The following is a 22,756-nucleotide window of genomic DNA, read 5'->3' as shown; positions in this document are numbered from 1 at the left end:
CATCTCACTTCACAGCCCTAATCAGCAGTTCAGGAAAAAGGTCTTGGCCACATTTTGTAACACAGAGATTAACCACAACTCACAGCAAATTGTTTACACCATGGTATAACATTATTAGGTAGAGGGGGGAAAAGACAAAACAAAAGTCTGAAAAATAAAAGTGTAGTTTTTTGCTTTTAAAGTTTCCACAACAGAACAGAGAGGGGGGGGGAGAGATACGGCAAAAATCTATATTTTGCTTACATTTTGATCTGTTATGGTGGCTTCTACTCTGACAAATGATTGATTGCAAAGATTAACGAAATGATTCATATGAAAACACGATTAGGTGATAAGAAATAAGACAATAATTCAACTAAAGGTTATACTTTGACAATCCGACTTCCTCACTGTCATTTCATATTTTGCTTACTGGTTCAAGAGTCTTTTTTTGTTCCTTAGGTACTGATAAAAATCAACAAAATGTGAAAAGGCTCCAGTGAGATCAGTTAGTCTCCAGTCTAATTCTGATCACATATGTTTATAAGATTGTCATAAAATGTCAAACAAACAGCCTCTTTGAAAAAAATCCCGTGTAATAAAACTTTCTGTTCTTATGATCATATTTTAATGAGAACAGTTTATTAGTAACTTAAAATTCAGCCGCCAAACACATTTTGTTTCAATTAAAGGCAAAAGAAGCATCCATCATTTTCACTGTGGAGTACATAAACACGATGTTCACGAGAGAGCAGTACTCTTCTTTTTATTTAATTCTTTTCAATAATTGTCAAAAAACACAAAACACATCAAAACAAAAGTGACATTTAAACAAACCAGCAGATGTACAAGGTAGTTAATCTGTAGAGATGAATTACTGAGGTAGTTAGTTGTCTAAGAATGTCAGGTATATATAACACATATAAATAGTGGAAAGTGTTAGTCGTAGCTAAGTTTTAACAGTCTACAAAGGGTTTCCAGGGTTTCTGAAATTTATCAGATGAGCCACACAAACTGATTCTTCATTTCTCAAGATGAAGATGTTGTATTAAGTCTGTGAGTCCATCATGATCGGTGAAAGTTCTTCCAGTTTAGGAGAACCAGTTTTTATGCATTATTATGTTTGTTTTCTGTGACTTAATACTACTTCTTGATACACTGGAACATGATCCACAATCACCTGCAATTCAGCCTCCAACCTGCTGCTATGTCAAACCTCAGCTGGCGAGTAAATGCCAGCTGAACTGTACAATGTCTATGTACACTGGCAATAAAGGAATCTTACCTTATCTTGGAAAAGAATTCTACATGTTTTGATTTAGCTGACTATGTAGGCATAACTGGCAACAGTAGGCCAGTTTGGTAGCCTTTTCTTTACTTGAAATAACAAAAAAATCAAAATGTTGTCACCTGTACTGGAAAAATCAAACAGGTTTGATCACTGTCAGTAGATGAATGTAGGATTCTACCAGCATTCTACTTAATGGCCAGCAGGGGGTGAGTCTTGGTTTCAAACAATCAGCTGTGCAGAAATCTATGGGAAAATAATGCCGGCCTCCTTCACGTGTCACCTCAGTAAATACTCTGTGATGGCTTTATAAGCTGAGGTGCTAAATTTAGGTCATACTGAACAGTACGCAAAGTTAAATTTTTGTTGTTATTAGAGTAATTTTCCAGGGTATGCTAACTGGCTAATGATTTGTCAAACAGAATTTGGTTCACAGTTCACTTGTCACATCTGTTTTTTTAATATGAGGATTTTTACTGCAATTTACTGCAGAAATGCATTCATCTTTTATACCTACTATGAGTGCGATCACAACAATGTATATATATTTTTGGAGTATTTATAGCAACAACTTAAAGCGGTCGCTTTGAAATCTCTTTCATCTTTGCTTTGTGTTTTTGTCTTTATGTTCTATGTGTGTTCTGTAGATAGGGATCTGTGGTGGTGTGTGGGGCTGTAGCTAAGGTTTATGTTTATAACTGGTAATTATGTGACAAAGCGTTTCAGTTCATTTTGCAGAGTAATGGGGAAAGTCACATAAAGAGTGTTATGAATCACTTTATCCACCCAGCTTTAAGAATGCTACTGGATTACTTTCAAGAAAAGGAACAAGTAACGTGTAATACATTACTTTTTTTAGGCACTGACCTCAATACTGTATTTCCATGAAACACCAGAGTACTCATGGTACTGATACACTTACATATCCCGAGTCAGGACAATGTGTTGGAAATCACTGATGTTCAGTTGAAGTAAATGACAGCTTACCTACACTGCTGATACAGCAAGTCTGTCTGTAATCAGGCCTGGACGTGGCCAGAAAAACTGAGCTCAGCTTTTCAAAAAATTTCTTTAACAGCAGTTAATCCATGATTTAACTAGGGGCTAGGTTGCTTTAGCTAGTTTTAATTATTTAAACTTCAAAGTTTAATAAATCGAATCTTTTTAAATTTTTTAGTTTCACATTTTGGATGTACTCAGGTTCTTTGTCTAATACAGAAATTAGTTCTATGATCTGCAACATGTAAGTACATATGTGCGAAAAGGAAGGCGAGAAAATACCTTTTCCCAGTACTGCATGTGAGGGCAATGAATGATTATAAAGGACCTCCGTGACTGCTGACAAACAAACCGTTTCTGCCACTTGGCTTCGGTGGGTGGGGTCAGTCAGAAATGTGTGGGGGCGCACTTGTAGATGCAGCCTGACTGTCGCCTGTGCTGTGCTTAACCGTGAGCTAGCTGTCACCTGTCATCTGTGCAAAACCAGCATGCATGCATGGAAGGTGTTTGTTTTTGTTTTAAGTTAAATAAGTAAAGATTACTGTGAATGTGCAAGCCTTTTAAAACACACACACACACACACACACACACACACACGGGGAGAGTCCACAACTTCTGGCTGCTACTTCTTTTTAACTAGACTGTGACAGAACACATTGAACTCTTGAGACCTTGAGTCCCCTTATCTGACGTCATCCTGTTATAGTGACCCTATCAAAACACAATCTGTTGCTGTCAAAGTTACAGACATTTTACAGCCTTGAAAATTTTTTTTTGTTTGTTTTAGCATGGGATTCATATGTAGTCCGTATTACATAATTGGCCTTAACGCGTCAGCCCGTCGGAAAACACAGCTGTGTGCGCGAACATACTCATACCCTACAACCTCCAGTTGTTTGTTTCTCTGAAGTTATGTTTAGTTTCAGGGCTATCCGAATGTGCTGTAAGTAGATTGGAAAGATTAGGCTTCACATGAATGCGCTTTTCCTGGATTTGTGTATTGAAGTCAGATAACCTGCATTGAGCTGCACTGTAACTTAGAGTAATAACCACCAACACTACTGAAATAATCAATTTTCCTCTAAAAATACAATTCTGTAGATAGTTATTGTAGATAGACCATTGCACAATGTGCTTTTCGCAAGGGCTTTTGTATCTGTACGTTTGTTTTTTGTGTGAGCTTTGTTGTCTAAAGAAAGCAAATCACACAAAAAACCCTACTTCCCAAAAGCATTTCTTCTTGCTTTAATTCCTATGCCAAACAATTACTACATTGTGTTGTGGAAAGGATTTATAGATTCCTATGTCCTCAAAGTATTATAATTTACGGGTGAGGGAATGCACATTTTTCTCCCATGATTTTGTTTCCCAGAACAGTCATTTATAGAGAAGAAAAACAACAACTGCTATTACAGGTGTGTGGCACTCTGTATTTGCTACAGCATTTACAGTAGGCGTTGCTCTGGATTATTTCCCTTGCAACAATGCTCCTGTGTTTTGGTTTACTGTTAGGCTGGGTCTAAGATTATGACTGCTACCCGTAGAGCGGCATGATCGCTGAGGACAGGTAGAGACAGATTCGATAGCTCGCGGGATGGGTCAAAGAAAACTGTCTTCATTCCTTGTTTAATTCCCTGTACGCAGGGATGAGCTGCCTACACACCCACCAGTTTCATAACTGACAAATGTTGCTCTAGAGCTTTGGAGATGCAGATGTTTGCTTAAAAATGTGTAACCTCTCACTTTTGTCTCTCTCTCTCACACTGCCTCAAGTGAAAAGCTCAGCAATTTGTAATAATGTGCTTATTCACTATTTTGAAAAGGTTTTGACAGGTTCTCAGATGTGCCATAACTAGCAGCTGTAAGTTTATGTTTGAGTTGGAGTGAGAGAGTACTCTGTGCTACTCTGTCTAAAGGTAACTAAATCCATTCAGCAGCCTTTTTATCTCTCGCTCATGTTAAACATGTTATATCTTGTTGTTAAATCTGTATGAAAAAACTTTAGCTGGGAGCTATTGTAAGATAATCATCAGAAAACGCAGCAAGGCCCGGACTTTGTGCATCGTTAAGCTCCGGGCTCCAGAGAGTATTGTTAATTTCATTCCAACCCTATGAATAAGGGACATAACCTATTTCTCAAATTGTCAAACTATTTAAACATTGAGTGGATTTATTGCTGAAGTCAAAATGAACTTCAAGTATAATATTTTTGATTAGTTTTGAATACTTTCACGCATCACAGAAGTGTTCACAAAAAGAGTTAAATTAATTTGAATAATGAGGAGTTAATGTGTCAAAATGTCCAAACATTGTGCCTACAATTGCACATCTGTTTGTGAATTTAACACAAATGCTTGCAGGGAATATTTGAAATTAAACTTCAATCAATATTTTTTGCAGGTTGCAGCATGTGGCTACCTACAACCACTGCATGATTCTTCTTTTTTTGCATCAACTCATTTCTTGAGCTCTGGGTGGAAATCTCACTATTTAAACAGAACAGGAGGTAAGAATGGGTTTCTCTGACAAAATAATTCCCCAAATTTCAAATTAGTTATTTAAAAGTTGAGTCGACTTGTTCCTAAACTGAGAAATGAATCTTTTTTATTCTGTTTTAATCTGTTTACCATACAGCAATGTCAAAGGGAGGAGTACAAAAACCATATATGGAAAATAAAAAAGCCAAACAAACCCACAAACAGTCAGCAGTAATGCTTATGACTCAGCAGTGCTTGTGTTAAACATTCAAAAACACTTTATCATTTCACGATCTGTTCGTTGCGATTCTTTTCTGCTGAATCAGACGTGTTTGGGCTGCAACCGAGGACAGAATAACTGTTATAAGACTGCAGTTTGCTCTCCGCTTTACAGTCTTGGTTAGGCAGACGATTTGGCCTTGAAATTCTGGAACTCTTATTGAATTACTTTAATGATTTTTTGCCCCAATAAAGAATCAACAAATAGCGCAGAGCTTAAGGGGCTGACCTGGTAGGTCTAAACAGAGCAGTTTACAGTTACTATAAACCAGACGAAAGATTCCCAGCATCTCCAGGAATAAGCCCAGGTGGACGGGATTGTTGTCCTTGAGGACATTCTGCCTGCAGCTTGTTTTTAAATGCAAAGTTTAGAAATAGCAAGGATGTGTTTATCTTCAGGTCTGGTTGATTTATAGATAACATCCGTACGTGATCTCCTTCAGCATAACAAAGCCACGACGCAGAGAATCACATGTAAACTGTTTGAACTGGCACTGAATTGCCAACTTGCAAACAGAAACTGGTCGCTTTTTTTGTAGATTTTTTTTTTTAGATCAGATTCTGCCAGTTTGTTTAGACTGTCGATGAAGTTGTCATAATTAATCACGTGTACCTTATAAAAATATTCATTCACAGTTCCTGCATGCATGACCTTCAGTCAGATCTGAGACTAAAACATCCATCTAATGTGAACATATCTCTTCGTAGGGTGATTTATTCCTCAGCTGGTACGCACCAAACCAGAGAAGAAGGCTCGCTCTAGTTTATTCAAGTCAAAATGACAAATAAGAGTCTGCGTTTTACATATTACACAGCACTTCTCCTTCCAGAAAGTTTTTCTCCAAAGTAGATGTGACTCATCGTAGCAACAGTCAAACAACAACATTCTGGGAAGCTGAAGCGTTAATCCAGCCAATTGATATTCCTGGGAAAAACTGTAACTCCTACTTCTCTTAAACTGCGCATAAGACATTATGATGGTAATCATTAGCAAGGAAAACAAACTAAAGAGACATTAAGGAAGTTTTCTGCTAATCTTTAAATGACCGGATGACTATATTTGGCCATTAGAGCATAGTGGAAAAAGTCTGCAGGAAGCTGTTTTGCTGATGGAGCAAACCTATAACCAAAGGGCGAAAGCAAGACAAATGAGGAACACCGCATCCCGTTTAATCAGCTTATTTATATTCCAATCCCTGAGTCTACGAATTAGTTTTGGACATGCTGGATGTTGTTTGTGAGCTCCTGCTGTGTCATTTCTCTGAAATGCAGGTAACTGAATGGAAACCTTCCATTCAAATTACTGATGCTTACGCCATTAAGAAGCAGCTTTATCGAATCATTCAGATATATATAGAAATGCATATAGATAGATAGATAGATAGATAGATAGATAGATAGATACCTTTCGCCAGCTATCCTCACATGGTCCTGTCACAGGAAGTGAGAGCACGTGATATTTCTTTCCAGTATTTGAGGATTGATTCATATCAAAACATCCCGCTGCTTCTATTTTTGCTTCAACATCATGGCTGTAGCCACTGCACTTCTTCATGCTTATCAGTCCAGTGGGAAAGCTGTGAGACATCTTGCCAAATAGTTATGTCATCCCTGAACGCTCAGACGTGGTTCATCCACCTCTGCTTGGTCAATGTGACTCTAAAAAGCTTTGCTGATCAAATGTTTTGGCTGCCTGTGATCAGACACAGAAATACCTAGCAACAACAGTCCTTGTAAATAACAGGTATTCATCATTTGTCTCTATTGTGGAGAAATGAATATCAGACTTTATATGGTTTATAATTTGTAATTGTAATGACTTTACAACACAACTAGTGAACTTGTGTTTACCTTGTAATGTCATGTGACTTCAAGAGAGGCCATTACCACCAGTTATAGGCTACTTACAGAAGTGCAAGACCATATACATTACAAACAAATATACTAGATTACCACCTAATGAAAGGTGTATACCACAGTTAACAACTATTGGTCTGTCTTCTTTTGAAACTGGAAGTGACCATGTTTACACAAAAGATCAGAAGTTAAGAGCTAAAGTTAGCACTATCCAGCTAGTTTGAATAGCAAGTTGTATCTATAATCAGGGGTGCACATAAGTGGTCCGCAGGTGCGCATTCGCTGTCAAAATAAAAGACGCGCACCAGATAAGAAGTTGCAACGTGCGTTTGCGTACATAAGATTTTCTGGAGGAGGACAGACATTTGTTTACAACTCTTAAAGATGTCGAAGAAGCAAGCTCCTTTAAGCAATTACTTTGGTGTTCCTCCACCTCCAAAGAAATGTCAGGAGGAGTCCGAACCGCAAAAGAAGCGCGTATTCTCGGGTTGCAGGAGGTCAGCTGGCTTCAAACAAATGATGAACCCACAGAGATGTGGTGCAGAATATGCCGTGAAAATCCCACTCTAGCGGACAAAAACAGTGCCTTTTATATGTACGCAAACGCGCGTTGCAACTTCTTATCTGGTGCGCGTCTTTTATTTTGACAGCGAAGGCGCACCTGCGGACCACTTATGTGCACCCCTGACTGTAATCCTAACCCTGTCTGAATGTTATCAAGGATGCAAAATTTGAGCAGTGTAAAGATGTCTTAAAACCTAAAAACAGCCTACTTGTTGGACAAATTAAACACAACCAAACACTGGACGAGATCACAGGGCGCCCACACATCACTCGGAGCTGGGTGCCTTTAATTAAGCCTTAAAGTGGCAATTAAAAAAAATCCCCTACTCCCATCCTCTCAAAGCAATTTTAGGAAAAAATTATCATCTTAATGATTCAAATTAAAGCCAAGTGAATAGATTTGCAGAGGTGGTTTATATAGAACTGTATTACCTGTACAGGTGCGTTGTAACACGCTGTAAACGTGCTTATTTCCACTGTGAAGCTGGCAATATAACCGTAAGCCTCTATGGGAACTGACTTGCTTTAGAGGCCTGTGTCATCTTGAGTAACTGCAACGCTGAAGGTTGCTGCTTCGTTGCTCATTTGCTTAATCCTGATTGTTACCTACTGAGATGGAAATTTCGCGTTGTTTAACAAACATCCAAATTACAGACTGTCAAAGTCTGGTGTTCAAAGTCAGAAAGTATTATTTTAAAGTTACCGTGTAACTGTAGCTAATGGCTGAGATCAAAAAATTATTTTGATTGCATTTTAATTGGCTTAAAAGGTCATATATTTCAGCTCACGGTGTCAAAATAACAGGCAAATGAATCAGACAGCAGATAAATCCAATGTCTAATTGCCGTTGCACGTCACCCTAATTTATTAGTTTAATATAGGAACAATGCGCCAGCGTCAGGACACATAAAAGCCATGCATGCCCTCTAAACAAATGGACAGATGAATTAAACATTATTTGTTTTCACTTATCTTTTTAAAGTGTTAAATATGAAGCAAGTGACCCTGATGAATAATGAAAGATTAATAAACATCTTTCTCTGGAGATTCAGTGGGAAGTCTTTAATAATAACCCAGCTGGCAGCATCTTATCTTGCATCTTTTCTGCTTTACAAGAGAAGGACCAACCTGTGCCCTCCCACCTTGGAGAAACATAGACATTTATATCAAACTTAATCAATAAAAGGAGCAAAATATAAGATTAAATGGAAAAAAAGGACACAGCAAGGAAAAATACATCTGCAGAAAGATAAAACTCTCCCAAACGTGGATAAACTTAGACTCAGAAGAACATGGTGTTCAGAGATAGCACGTACTAAACCTAAAAGATTAAATAAGAATGTGTTGACTTGTTTACAACTTTACTGACCAACAAAGGCATTTTAATTCTCCCAAGGAGGTTTCTTTGTATAAGAAAAGGTTTGAATAGAAGCAAGTCCTCTGTATCCAAGCCCACCTCTGTTAACGTCTAATGCACACGCTTATCTCTTTGAGATTAATATTTACATCTCAAATAAACCATGACATCATAGCTAGCCACCGTCCTCCTCTCCTCCAAGAAAACAGACATGGGTGTTTTAACACACTTAAAAGGCTCTGGGCATTGGATAACCAGTGATGTGAATGTCAAACTTCCTGACATCTCACCTGTTTGACTTGATCAGCGGTGCTCAAACACCTGAAAAAGGCTTCTGAGACAACAGCAGAGAAAGTAAATACTCCTGTTACTGCTTTTAACCAGCAATGTTTAACCTGCCAAAGAATGACTGATGGCCACCTATTTTCTTCTTTCTTTAAAAAAAAAAAAAAATGCGTGTTAGAGCTAATTTACTTTAAACAGCTTTATCGCTGTGAGATAAGCGTCACACACACACAGAAAAAGGCCTGAATCTGTGGAAAAAATCTGTGACTGTGTACAAAGATGAAAGACTTCATTGATAAGCTGGAGGAAGGACACTGGCACTTTTCTTTATGGTAATTACACTTTGGTGGCACATATTTCACCACTGTGTGACTTTGTGCAGGCATCCAAGAATCAGCTGAATATCTCGTGTAGTGTACACTCAACGGCCAGGTTATTAGGTGCACCTATTCAGGTAGTTCTTAGTCCAAATATTAAGACATTCTGCTGAGGTTTAAATCGATCATCAGAGAGAGGAAGAAAGGTGATTTAAGTGACTTTGAATGTGACAGAAAATACATCTGTCAGGGTGGTCTGAGCTTAGCAGGAATGAAAGCCAACTCTCAGACTGATGAAGATGGTTCATATACACTGTGTTCCATTCGCGAACACTCTGCAAGCGCTATATGTGTATGATCTGACACTCTGTTGTCAGATCAACCCTCCTTCACTGCATCCATGAACCCTTTCTGTGGTCTGCAGCTCCGCATTCAACATCCTTTGTTCAATATATCTACCACCCCCTTTATACAATATACTCTATTAACTTAATAATAACAAGTGCAATGTAAATAAAAGGAGATATTCTAATAACAACTCAGTGAATCCACCTCTTTAAGTTTATAAATCTCCACCGATTCCCCTCACCTCATCAGGCGGTGCAAACATTTACACCACAAAACTGTAACATCTTGATTTAGTAAACCTTTTCTTATACGAACGCAAAGTCTTAACTCATAATCAGTTATAAATCAGTAAGTGGAGCCAGAGCTGAAAGTGTGACTCAACACCTGCATGCTTTAATAATTCTCTAGGCGGTCTGATTTATGCAATAACACTATTAAGCAAACACCAACTATGAATGCAGAGCCACTCTGAGAACTGTTAGTGAGGTGCCTCGGGATCACAATGGTTCTTGTGTCAGCGTTTTGTGCTGCTCATTCATCCTGGACTGCATACCAGGCTGTTTCCCAAGCTTGTGCTCTGAATACTGAATAGCTGCAGCATAATGTAGAATGAATGCATTATCTGCACTACCACAACGGCATTTTTTCCCCCAAAGATCTATTATCTTATCTTTTGTGCAGAGTCCAAACTTCATTTATTAGTTAACATGTCGTTGCTATTAGAGTGATATTTCTGTATTAGCTGACACTGAACTTTTATGAAGATAGTTTCCTAATAATTTAGCCTGACGTGCACTTTGTCTGTTCTTACATTTATCAGGAGCTATACAACATTATTGGCTTTTTCATGTAAACAAAAAGGTTTCTGGTCAAAACTGCATTCCTTTCTAGGCAAATAATTTGTTTTTCTCTAGATTTGCTATCAGCAAATTATCGTGTAATGTGGCCCGTGAGAAAAAACTCCCCGAGATGCTTTTGACAGACTTGCGCACACAGAAAACACGCAAACATGTGACAAAGATGACTGCAGGCAAAGAGGAAAAGGAGTGGGAGGATGTGATGGGACGATCTTTCCCTAGCTTTTCCATCTTTTTGCTTACATGAGGTCACCCTACCATCGGGCTTAACAATTGATGTGAGCATAAGTTCCAGTGATGATATCATCCCATAGTCCATGACAGACAAACAATAAACATGAAACGTGAATATCTGATAGAACTGAAAGTGTGTTTTATTTTCACAGCATATTTATATTAGCTCTATTCTATAAAAACAGAGCCACAAACACAATAACTGATATATACAAAAGTAATAAGTGACAGAATCCGGTGCAATGGTAATAATACACTCACAAGTATACACATTTTAAAGTACATACTTGACGGACAGTTCAGTGAGTCACAGTTGGCTCCATGTAAAAAGTTTCTACACCTGCTGAGCTGCAGCCATGGCAGCTAATCGCTCCTGTTTCTCCTGCTCAGCCTTCTCCCTCATCTCCTTCTCTCTCTGGATCAGCTGCCTCTTCTCGGCCTCCCAGGCCTGCACGCGGCTCTCATACTGCTCGAGGTCCGGTGTCTCGGCAGCAGCCAGGTTCTGCTGGGCCAGAGCGGTCACTAAATCCTGGAAAGAGGTTGACTCCACTTTACCCTGAGACTCCAGCTGGCTGCTCAATTCCTGGAGAGGCAGGGCAACAAAAAAAGTTGAAAGCACAAAGGAATGATCTCATCACTTCATTTAAATGACTTGGGTGAAACTCTCTGACCCAGAAAAGTCACTTCCAATATGTGACGCACACCGAGAATCATGGCTGCACAGAAAAACAGTCAAGATACGATGCGTTCAAGAACAACCGGACTTTCCAATAATTCCAGTGTTTATTATCTTAGCTTCGTGGTCTGATATATCCCTTAAATCTATGATCAAATGTAGTTTGTTTTTTTATGATGCGCAAACGTCAAATAAACAGTTGCAGCTATTTTGTTCCAAATTTTCATCCAGCAAACATTTTGGCCATGAGGGGAAATCCCCCCCTGGATGCAGCCACAAACATGCCTATAGGGGGCACCTGGCCAATCAGCCAGTGAAATTTATCCTGTGGCAATAATGCCGTATGTATTGAGATCAATCAAAGTTTCTCTGTAAACCTACCTACTTTTATTTAGAACGTTAATCATTGATGATTGTGGTATAAGTGCATCATTACTACACAACAATAATTTGACATCTATGAGTTTAAAATAAATAGAAAATAACGACTGATAAATTAAACCTGGTTTTATGTGGATACATACAGGGCATGTCAGGATGCATAGTGCAGAAAATGAGAATGTACTCTTTCAATAATGATTCAGATTCAGCTATTTGATCAAAACTAAACTGGCAGGTGCAGATATTTCATGTATCCAATAGTAATTATGTGTGTGCACATATTCTACAGCATTTGATGTCAGAATGTACTGAAAGCCAAAGTATCAACATCTGGATTTGCAAAAAGAAGCTCTGACCACCACTTTACAGCAAACTGGACTCTGTTTTCTTTGTTCTCCTGTAGGTGCACCAGGAAGCATTATGAACCCTCATGCACGCAACTGATAAAATCCACATCCCAGCTAAGGCTTTCACACTGGTCCACTGATCTACAGGTGGTAGTTATGTTTCAGGAACATTAATGGATCTACAAAGCCAGGAAAGAAGAAGAAGAAGAATGCCAGCTGGAAAGATTTGGAAGAAAATGTTCTATGAGGAAGGAAATGTCTTTAGCATGGTCTCAAGAACATGCCCACTACACCTTAGTGAGTAATGACAAATGCAAACAGAAGCTTTCCTTTAATTAAAAAAATATATATATATAAAAAAATATATATATAAATTATCATTTAGAGATGTTTGCAAAGGGGAAAACTTTTTAAACTGGAGCGCAGTTGGAAAGTGTGTCCTATAACCCAACAGGGTATTTTGCATTTTTGGAAAACAAAATGATTTGGATCCACACCAAATTTTTAATGGGTCTTTCCTTTGTCTCGGCTACACCTTTCCATCAGGTTTCAGCTTGGTGGTTGTTGTGTAATCTTGCTGAAAGATGGACAAATGGGAGGGAAAACATACTTCCGCCCCACCTCTTGCCTTAGAATTATATTTTAATCTGTCCCTTAAAAAAACCAAAGCATGCTGCTCACAGCAGCTTGACTTCTAAGTTATAACCTCGTTTTTAGCAGCATGCCCCTATAATGAAATTTGATGCAAATTTGAGCTGTAAGTACAAACAAAGACCCACCTTGAATTTCTTGACATACTCAGGTAGCTTAGCAGCTTCGGCCTGATCGTCTTCATCTACAGTGTCTTCTTTCTTGTCCTCTTCACCTCCTGACTCTTCTCCAGAAGAGTCTGACTCTTCTGGAGAAGAGTCAGACAAAGGCAGGTCGTGCAGCAAGTCATTCACATATCCCAGCTAAAAAAAAAAAAAAAAAAAATCACAAAATTTATGTTATTTATGCAGAAAGATAACATTTTGTAATGAATCATGTTCTGAAACGACTATTTTCTGGTCTTTTTGCTGAAAATTACATTATGCAAGTAAAGCTTCCTTACTTGAATGAAAACAGGCCAGACATTTAATGACGCAGGGTTATAAACCTTACTTGACAAGTCACCTCTTAATCTTAGGAAGAAGTAAGATTAACTGTGACCTGAGGCAGCAGTCACCAGCACCTTCATTGAGATGTAATACTTCCTCTCTTTCCTATGGCGTTATCTTCTCTGTCTACGTTATTGCTGTGCTACTGTGTGACGCAGGCTGTTCACTTTCTGTTGCAGTGATTGTCAAAGACAACCTCAGAGCTCCAGGCTCTTCAAAATCTCATTAGATGCAGACAAAGGTGAACTATTGAACTGGACAGCAGAGAGCGGATTAGAGATGCTACAGCCTGTGCATATATGTAAAAATGGCAAAATCATGACAGCGTGTGTGTCACAGCAGATAAATGCTGTCTATGCCAAGCAGAGCAGCCTACCTGGAAAGTAATAAGCAGCCTGTGGACTATGTGCAATGCTGCACACAGTTTAATCCACGCTCATTTTACAGAAGCAAACTAACACGTTAAGAAATACAACCACAGTTAGGGGGCTGATATCAGGTGCCAAAATGGGAACAAAGAGCAGTGCTGTCTGGTATGGCTCAGATAGGTGTTTGTTATGAACTATATAACTATAAACAGTTCTAGCATATTGTGCATTTGCATGAGCACAGAACATTTGTGTTGTATTACGCAGCAGTTGTCTTACTGATATTTTTCTGCCTATATGAAAGAATAATGTGTGCCATCATTGGCACCATGTGTCACATGGATTAATTCATTTTTTCTTATTTTATTAAACTCTGGACTCTGATTCTACCTTTTGTAAAGTTAATCAGACTGACACATGGGACATAATCAGGGATATCTGGGGTTGCATTATCAATGTTTTTGCTCTCTCAATATTTTGATATTTAAGTATCTTTGAAAATTGTGCATTACCCTGCATAAACTCCAAAGGGTTATTGCTGCATTCCAAACAGAGCTTGTTGCAAATGCCAGCACAAATGATGATTTTAATCCCATTGACAAAACATCAGTGCATCGGTCCCTCAACTCAATACCTGAGACGCTTAATGAGGTCAGTGCTGGCCCAGACACCAATTCAGGGATCGATACAACTTTGATATAAGAAGAAGAGTGTCCTCAGATTACATTATCAGCATGAACTTAGCCTATTTTTGAAGGTGGGAGAAACCAGAACTCCCAGAGAAAACCAATAAAAACACCACACCCTCTGCTCCGAATTTCTACGGGGGCCAGGAAGGTGCCAATAATTAATTTAGATGTGCTGAACTGAACTGAACTGCAAAGTGCCCTATTAATACCCAATTAAATTGTGAAATTAACTGTATAAATTAAGAAGATCTTTAAAATACAGAAGTTGCACCATGTCAATGCTGCAGGAAAGCCTCTCTAGTCTGAGGATATACTTATGCAAGACAGGATATGTACAAGGGTTAGGCAACTGAACAACTAAATCAGTTGTCATCAACTCATCAAGTCCATTTCAGTTCCTTTTTTGGGCCTCGTGCTCAAAGGAACTAGCATTTGGTATTTTTGGATTTGCCATTTGCACACAGAAACTGATACACTCCAAAAAAGGAGATTTTCTTTAGTTATGAGTTGGTGTCAGCTGTGAACCTTATGTTTTGCTGCTCAGGTACAAATCTGTACAATAAGAGGCTGCAATGTGTCCTTCATCTCACTGCTTTCTATGATCCGTGGTTATCAAGTCTCTTCCAAAACAAGCTGCACAAACTTTTCTGTGAATATACTAAGAAACACCAGTCAGGAAAAAATTTAATTTGTTGTTCAACCCTAACACAAAACACACAAAATCAAGCACGATTTGTTTGCGCTTACTGTATCTTTGGACAGTTTGACATCACCAGAAGCAGCAGCCACTCTCTCCATAATGGTCAGCGCTCGGCCCAGATATCCTCGACCCCAGAAGAGAGGCATCCCTTTGAAGACGGCATGTATGCCCTTTAAATTTTCTACCTTACCTGGATGATGAAGAAGGAGGAAAACAAATGAGACAAGCGGCATAATGAAAGGCTACAGGAGAAAAAACAAAACTATCAATCACAGCAAAAAAAATATGTTAAAAAAATGCAAGAAAAGAAACTCAAGCGCTTACCGAGGAAAGCATTGCCAAGCAGCTGAGCACTGAGGCCAATGGTGTTGTCTTGCTTCTGTCCACAGATAAGCAGCGATGCCCCCAGAGCCCGTTCTTCTGACACCTGATCGCAGCAAGGAACAAGTGTTTTATTACTTCTGCTGCAACATGCTAATTAGCATCAGGCATCTCTTTTTACAAACTTGTATAGAAGTTTAGAATGAAACCCCCAAAGATGCCCCCTTTTGAATCACAGGAAATTGATTTTTGCAATTTCCAGTCATAAGAATATTCTAGAGTCATTAGTTGTCCAAACAGCTTCAGAGCTGCTGATTCACTCACAGCGAGTTGTGGTCTGGTTGCTAGGTAACTGCCCAGAGCATACAGAGACAGGATCTGAGTGGAGGGAAGCTCAAAAGCCTCCTGAAGCATCACCTCTTCAACCACAGAACACGCACCTGAACAATTATAAAAAAGAAACAAACAATCTCAGATAACATTTCCCAATATCTCTATATGACAAACATTTTTTATATTACAGAGGTTTCATAAGCTGGATAGGAGTAAGCTTGTGTGTGAAAAACTGAGTAAACTCTTACTGCTTACATAAGAACTAAGGGGATAAGAAGCAGCCAGGTACTCATAATCAAATGTACACAACTATTTGATTATATATGCGACCGAATCTATATTTTTTGGTCTAGAGATGAAAAAAAAAAAGAGGATTTGGCAGTTGATTCAGATGTGTGTTAACAGAATGACAAAGAGAAAAGACATCAGCACTGATCTCAGAGAAGACTTGCTGTTGCCCATCAATCTGAGAAGGCTTATATGGCCATTTCCAAACAATCTGATCTCAGTCAGTTCACACAAAAGATTATTTACAAGTGAAAAACAGTCAAGACAGGTGCCAAACTTCCCAGGAGCCTCACCCCAAGCTAACACTGTGCAATGCCCAGAGAAACCCAAGAGCTACATCTCAGAATCTGCAGGCCTCAGCATGCTAAATGTTAATGTTCATGACAAGTTAAGTACCAAAAAAAGAAAAAAAAAGTTTGAGTTGTTTGGGTTGCTAGGAGAAATCTAAAACTTACACTGCACTTAGTTTTTGTTAAATAAATAATATCAGTGTAATATGTTAAATCAAATCACTTTTATTGTCACATCACATGTGCAGGTACACTGGTACAGCACATGCGAGTGAAATTCTTGTGTGCACGCTTCACAAGCAACAGGGGTGTGCAAAATACAATAACGTAAGAACAAGCAATATATAAGAATGGGAGAAAAAATAAAGGAAAAGTAAAATTAAACACAAAAACCAGCTGTTGCTTGAGGGAGCTCGCGATGAGGCTGCCATACTCGGCGCCATCTTGGTGCCACTGTGTGTGATGTGTGTATAAACTCTTGGAAGTGAAAAGAGGCTGTATGATAAACTACCGGTATATGGTGAGTTCACTATTTTACAGGGTGTCCAAATCTACACTATGATTATGTCCTGTATAGCAGAGAATCCTGGTATCCCAGAAAAAGGAGCATAAAACCAGTGGTCTATAGTACTATTGTAAACTGTGCATAAAGCAAAATGACACACACAAGGCGTCATACAACTTGCAAAATGACAGCAAGGTGTATGACAGCAATGCATTGAAACATGAAGTTCCCCAAAGTATTTATTAACTACTTATTTATTATTTACACTCAGTATATTCACAGGACATTGATTCATTTAGCTGATTTTTGATCCGTTGTGTTTTATTGTGCAAAAGTAATGACATATTTTTTTTTCCTAGGCACTGTTAACCAAGTTAAATCTTGGCTGGCCATTAGCTCACTATGTAGTCCTTTACATAGAAGTCGCCAAACATCAAGAGTAGTGGATGAGTATATAATTAAGGACACTGTAATTTTCAAAGGATCCAAAACCACCCCAAAATTAGTTCTATGCGCCCACCCAGTTTTAATCAAAATCACTTGTTGTACAAAACATGACGGGGCATTGAGAGTTCATCTGGCAAGGCTGTAAGCTGTTGAGGTACGTCACAATAGCAACATTTGGGAACCACTAATAAAGGAAACTAACAGACGCAACCTAAAAAGTAATTCAACAACATCAGATCTGAGCTACTGTTTTGAAACTTTACAGCATATAAGCACTTTTATCAAATGGAATCAAAACTTTCACATTCAACTGAAACAGCAGCTCTGCACGACAATTATTTACGGGCTAATGTTATTATAGAAAACATAAATAAATAGAAAAAACAAGCTTCCCTTTTCCCGCGTCTTTTACAAACAAGGAAAGAAATGTTGAAATCAGATTTTGGTGATTTGAACATTTCAAGCAAACAAGAATATGCTTGGAAACCTGCAAGGGGTTGGCTTTGTACTCTGTGTGGTGCTTATGCTTCCCAAAAGTTAAATGAAAATTGATTTTTAAACTAAGTCTTACTTTTAAAGTCTCCATCCTTAATGAAGGAATCCATGAGGAGATTGAAGGTGAAGTCATCTGGGAATATTCCATACTGGATCTGCACACAGAGATATCAAAATATTAGCATCATGGAAAAACATCACTTTTTTTCTACACTGTTTAATGACGAAGGTTTATATCACATGCAGCAATAAGACTGCTTCTCAGTGCATTAGTGACAATGAAAGCTCTTGCGTCAGAGTCGTATGCCGCCAATCAAAACAACTACAGCGGTGATCGATTTTACCTCACTGTAAACGCGTCACTGGCTACCTGACATCTGTTTCTGGAGTAATTCAGGGATGCTCAGATACTATAACGCATTCAGGAACTGAAAAAAAACGCTGGGCTGAAAATGTCAACCATGTTTAACATTATTTGTGCTGCTCAGATCGGTTTGAAAACACGCCTTAGTGCTTCACAATGAGTCTGTGCTGTCTCATGATGACGCCTTGATCAGATTTCCTCTCTGATCATCGAGACGAGGTTCATATGCGCTGCCCAAACAGTGCTCTCAGCGTAGTTTAGTTCCCAAAGAATAAACTGAGTGAATATTATGGTGTACCTTGTTTTTAAGTGTGTGCAAGGCCTTATCTCTAGCCCCGTATTTTAGACACTGTCTGATCCAGCCGTGAATGGTCCAGTCTCGCAGGTACCAGCAGTTTGGACTGTGACGAAACCTTAAAGGAATTTAAGAAAAAAAAAAGTCTTTTCACATGCTTTAAAATAGAAATAGATACAAACACAACAACAAGAGGAAGAGAGGAAATCACATGACAAGTATACGGTAAACAGTTTCAGCTGCTGAACCACAACTTTATCCTGGAAATCAGAGATAGCAATAAGAATATATCAGCAGAAGCACATCTAAACTGGTTCAGTGTTTTCCGATTATGAAAATGAACGTGCCCTGAACAAGAGTGCAATTGGGAAACACACTAAATCTTGTCATCACAAGAATGGGTGCAGATTCCAGAGGAAGGAGTAAACAGGAAAGGTCTGGAGTTGCCCCGAACAAAGAAGAGCATGTGACTGAATATAAACCAAAACAGACAAACCAAACAGACAGCTCAGTCCAACAAAAACACACAGACTGGTACCACAAAAACCAAAAGCAGCAGCAGACATTTGGCACAGATGCAGAAGATGTAAAAATGATATCTGATTACTTATAAAGGTAGTACTCTGCTTGATCAATTTCTTCCCGGGATGATATGTTGTCCACAAACTGAAACAGAAAACAGTTTGCCATGAAAAGTCAAGTTTACAGCAAATAAATAAAAAAATTAAATATGGTCCATTTAATGTAGATGCAGCTTACCCGTGACATAATCAGAGAGCTAACAGGGAGATTCCTGTCATATGTCCTGTCCATAGTGTTGGCGAGTACAGCTGCAAGTTTAAGAGGGATTAAAAAAATACCAGAATCATAGTAAAATAAACTAGAGAATAAGCTTTCCAGAATAGAATAAATAGCTCACACATTTTTTAAAATATACGAGTTTTATTATAGTGATTTACAACTTTTCACAACTTCGGTATTATCTAATTAAATTGTATTTAAACTTTGGTAAACTACGAGTATAAATTATGCACACTTTGTGAAGCAGGTAAATTTCGTCTGTGCACCATGAGGCTGCAGTGCTACAGTGCCACCCTGTGTTGATGAAGTGTACACACGGTAGTATTAGATGCTGGACTTCTGCAATGAGCATCAAATGTTGTAAATATATCCAGAAAAAAGCTCTCTCTTTTTTAATAATTCTCCCAAGACAAACTGATTTACTGTACTAGAATAATAGTCTATATTTCCAGGTGTGGATAGACAGTAAATGAAATGTCTTTAAGTACAACTACTTACTGGATGTGTGTGTGCATGTGCATGTGCATGCGCATGCGCGTGGGGTGGGGGTGGGGGGTTCCCTTCAGAGGTCACAACAATGGATAATCTGCCTTCATCTCACCCTATACTTAACTTCCTCCTATGTCACACCCACCCTCTGAAACTGCTCTCTAAACTGCTTGATCGGAGTTGTCTCTCTGTACTCATTTCTAATCCTGTCCATCCATATTGAAGCCAACCTGCTCCTGAGCCACAGAAGATAGTATCCTACGCACTCTACCCGCTGACCCGGAAGGTCAGTGGCTGACTTCCCAACTCCACCATTCACATTGAAGAAACCTTGGGCAAGATACTGAACTTAAGCTGCCCCAATTGAGTGTGAGCATGTGTGAATGTGTAGGGATCAAAAAAATAAATAAATAAAAATAACCAATGTGTGATTGGATGAGGAAAGTGCTAAATAGAGAAAAACATTAAATAAAATGCATTCTTGGTGTACCAGCACAGTAGCAGCAAATCTATGTAAAGTTAAAAGTATTTCTAGAAGTGGGACTTAGGTTTCTTTACACGTCTCAGGCTGCTTATAATCTGTTTTTTAAACAGTGTATTAAAGATAATAAAATATTAACACTTTAGTAAATTATTTGGAATTAAGGAAATTATAGTCAGTCTTATTGCTTTATCAATTTGACACTTCTTGACTTGGTGGAAAATGTTACGTTTCCCTGGATAATGATCCAAATCTTGACAAGCCCTTTGTTTGCTTGTCTTTTCATTCTGTACTGTGAAATGTGAACATTTAACGCTTACCAAGGTTCTGAGGATCTTTCTCTCTCGCCTCCCACATTTTGGTGTCTGTGTAAGCCGCTGAAAGCAACCATCGTCGGGCTGTAAAGAGAAATGCACACATCAATCAAATATTTGGGCAAATGAGTTGCTTATGGCTTTAAAATGACAGGAAAACTCAAATGCCGGTTAGTTTAGCTTAATGTTGTTAGCTAACGTTACTATGAACTGAGGGCATTTAGCTCCACCTCCATGAACATTCAAATATTGACCGTAAAAATAAAAAAAAAATAGACGTTAAACATGAAACTAAAGTTAAATCATACTCTTTATTGAGTCTTAACCAAATGCATGATGTGTCTACCTGAAAGAGACGGAGATAAACTTTTAACTTTGACAGCAGCAGTCGCACATCGCTTCAACACGGAGGCTGCCATATTAGACGATACCATCTCGTAGCAGGCGCCGGGGGAGTTTGATGACCGGCAAAATTGGATTATACCAAAAGTGACAACAGGAAAGCAGAAACGTTTTTGTTTTGTTTTTTTGTTTTTTTGTTTTGTTTTTTGATGCTACCTATAAAAACAAAATAAAACAGAAAATTTAAAAACAATAATAATAATTTATAAACACAATTCGTACATTTTTATGACTCAATGAATTATTAATGAAGTTAAAATGAGATATTATTGATATTAAATTGAACTTAATCTAATAATTTTTACTGTTCTACCTTTCTGTATGCACCAAGCGACAAAATACTTTACAGGAAATGTTTTGATTTCCTGAAATTTATCAGGAATGACTTGCAGATAATGTAGAGAATACTCACTTCCAGCCTACAAACCACAAGTTTCACCACAAGGTTGCTAACTTCCACTTTGGTACCAGCTTCTACCTGTAGATGAAAAGTGATAAACATTTCCTGTTCAAAATAACTTGAAAACGTTTTTATTTAACCAACCTAACCAACCTAGTTGATCTATCTATCTATCTATCTATCTATCTATCTATCTATCTATCTATCTATCTATCTATCTTTAAATAATAAGCTATAATACTTTGGAGCTTGTTACATTTGGTGTGATGTATGTGTAATTCATTAATATTAGTTTATATTCCCCAAATTATATTTTTTACATTTTGGGGATTTTTTGGATTAAGTTATTTACATATATTTATTGGTTGGCTTCGGTAATTAAAGTCTCATCAGAATGAAAGAGAAGCTGCTTTTGGTCACTCCCAAAATCTGTTAAACATAAAAAATATTCTATGTTGCAAGCGAGAGTGAAATACTTGAGAAGAACCTGCTCTTTGACAATAGAGGGCACTGTTCATATAAGAAAGAGACAGAACAGGAAAACGCACACAGCTGTAAAAGTGAAGGAGCTTCACTTTGCCATGCTGTGTTGCACATAAAGCCATGAAGAGTTCCATTACTAGTAATTGAGCACCCCTGCTTCCCCAAGCTTTTTAATAGGGCTTACTGGATCTGTCCTCTCATGTTCATTAGACTGCAGGCAGCCCCCCAAAATACTAGCAAACCACCAAAGTAAAGCAGGAAGTTGGACATAAATATGGAGCTGAGTTGTCTTACTTTGTTTACCTAAATGTGCATTAATTTGCCCGCAAATAGCTGTTGCCCCCGTCACCTCTGTGTTTGTCAGCCAGTATTTTTGTTCAGCTGCAGGAGGACAGCCCTCAGCTATTATTACAGTTAGCTCCTTGGCTGTGGGTCAAAGGAGGTGACAGGTTGAGACTAGGGTGGGACCACTCTGTTAAACAAAACATGGAAGAATTTTAGCACCATCTCGTTTTCTCAGTGACCAGCAAAACAGGAAATTTGTACCTGAGATGCATTACAGTGTAGTCACCACAAGTAAACAAGGAGTGTACCTTTCAGTTCCATTACTGGGATTTCTGATATCATCTTGTGCCTTTCTGTTCTGCCATTATGCAAAAGGCCGTACAAAGTCTGCAGAACCTTTATTGAAAATCACATTTTAAAACCCACACTTCTCTCATCACGTTAAAAAAGGTATGTTTGTGGTCTACAGATGAAAAAAAAAAATCAGAAGTATTTGTTTTCAGGATCTTGCTTACGGGCATCCCCTTGCTGCTTCCCTTTTTTATTTCACATCCATAGTGTTAGAGGACGTTGGTGCAGGTTGGTGCGATGTGATAAAAGAACTGCATTATACAGGGAATGA

At 38.4% G+C, this 22,756-nt stretch overlaps 1 protein-coding gene across 2 annotated transcripts; it reads right to left on the bottom strand.

Moving 5' to 3' along the window:
- Positions 1 to 10,958: 10,958 nt before the first annotated feature.
- On the bottom strand, positions 10,959 to 21,055 carry mrps27 (mitochondrial ribosomal protein S27). Of its 2 annotated transcripts, none has more exons than XM_005452164.3 (11): positions 20,911 to 21,055; positions 20,571 to 20,648; positions 19,239 to 19,309; positions 19,087 to 19,145; positions 18,483 to 18,597; positions 17,897 to 17,975; positions 15,787 to 15,902; positions 15,466 to 15,568; positions 15,189 to 15,331; positions 13,025 to 13,198; positions 10,959 to 11,424 (listed from the first exon to the last, which is right to left on the bottom strand). In XM_005452164.3, the coding sequence occupies exons 1-11, from the start codon at positions 20,996 to 20,998 to the stop codon at positions 11,176 to 11,178; spliced, it is 1,275 nt and encodes a 424-aa protein (XP_005452221.1). In that variant the 5' UTR covers positions 20,999 to 21,055; the 3' UTR covers positions 10,959 to 11,175. The 2 variants fall into 2 exon arrangements, with proteins under 2 accessions (XP_005452221.1, XP_025752943.1); XM_025897158.1 differs by having other exon boundaries at positions 20,873 to 20,951.
- Between the last annotated feature and the right edge of the window lie 1,701 nt (positions 21,056 to 22,756).

This window comes from Oreochromis niloticus, linkage group LG12 (genome assembly GCF_001858045.2).
Source record: "Oreochromis niloticus isolate F11D_XX linkage group LG12, O_niloticus_UMD_NMBU, whole genome shotgun sequence".
Classification (NCBI taxonomy): domain Eukaryota; kingdom Metazoa; phylum Chordata; class Actinopteri; order Cichliformes; family Cichlidae; genus Oreochromis; species Oreochromis niloticus.
The sequence above is the reverse complement of the archived record's forward strand: the minus strand, read 5'-3'. Positions and strand labels throughout refer to the sequence as shown.

Excerpts from the sequence above, each read along its gene's own strand:
- mrps27 (XM_005452164.3), bottom strand. The coding sequence starts at position 20,998 with ATGGTATCGTCTAATATGGCAGCCTCCGTGTTGAAGCGATGTGCGACT. Across the intron at positions 19,310-20,570 it reads GAAAGATCCTCAGAACCTTG|CTGTACTCGCCAACACTATG; the intron begins GTAAGCGTTAAA and ends TTAAACTTGCAG. Across the intron at positions 17,976-18,482 it reads TGCACACACTTAAAAACAAG|ATCCAGTATGGAATATTCCC; the intron begins GTACACCATAAT and ends CTCTGTGTGCAG.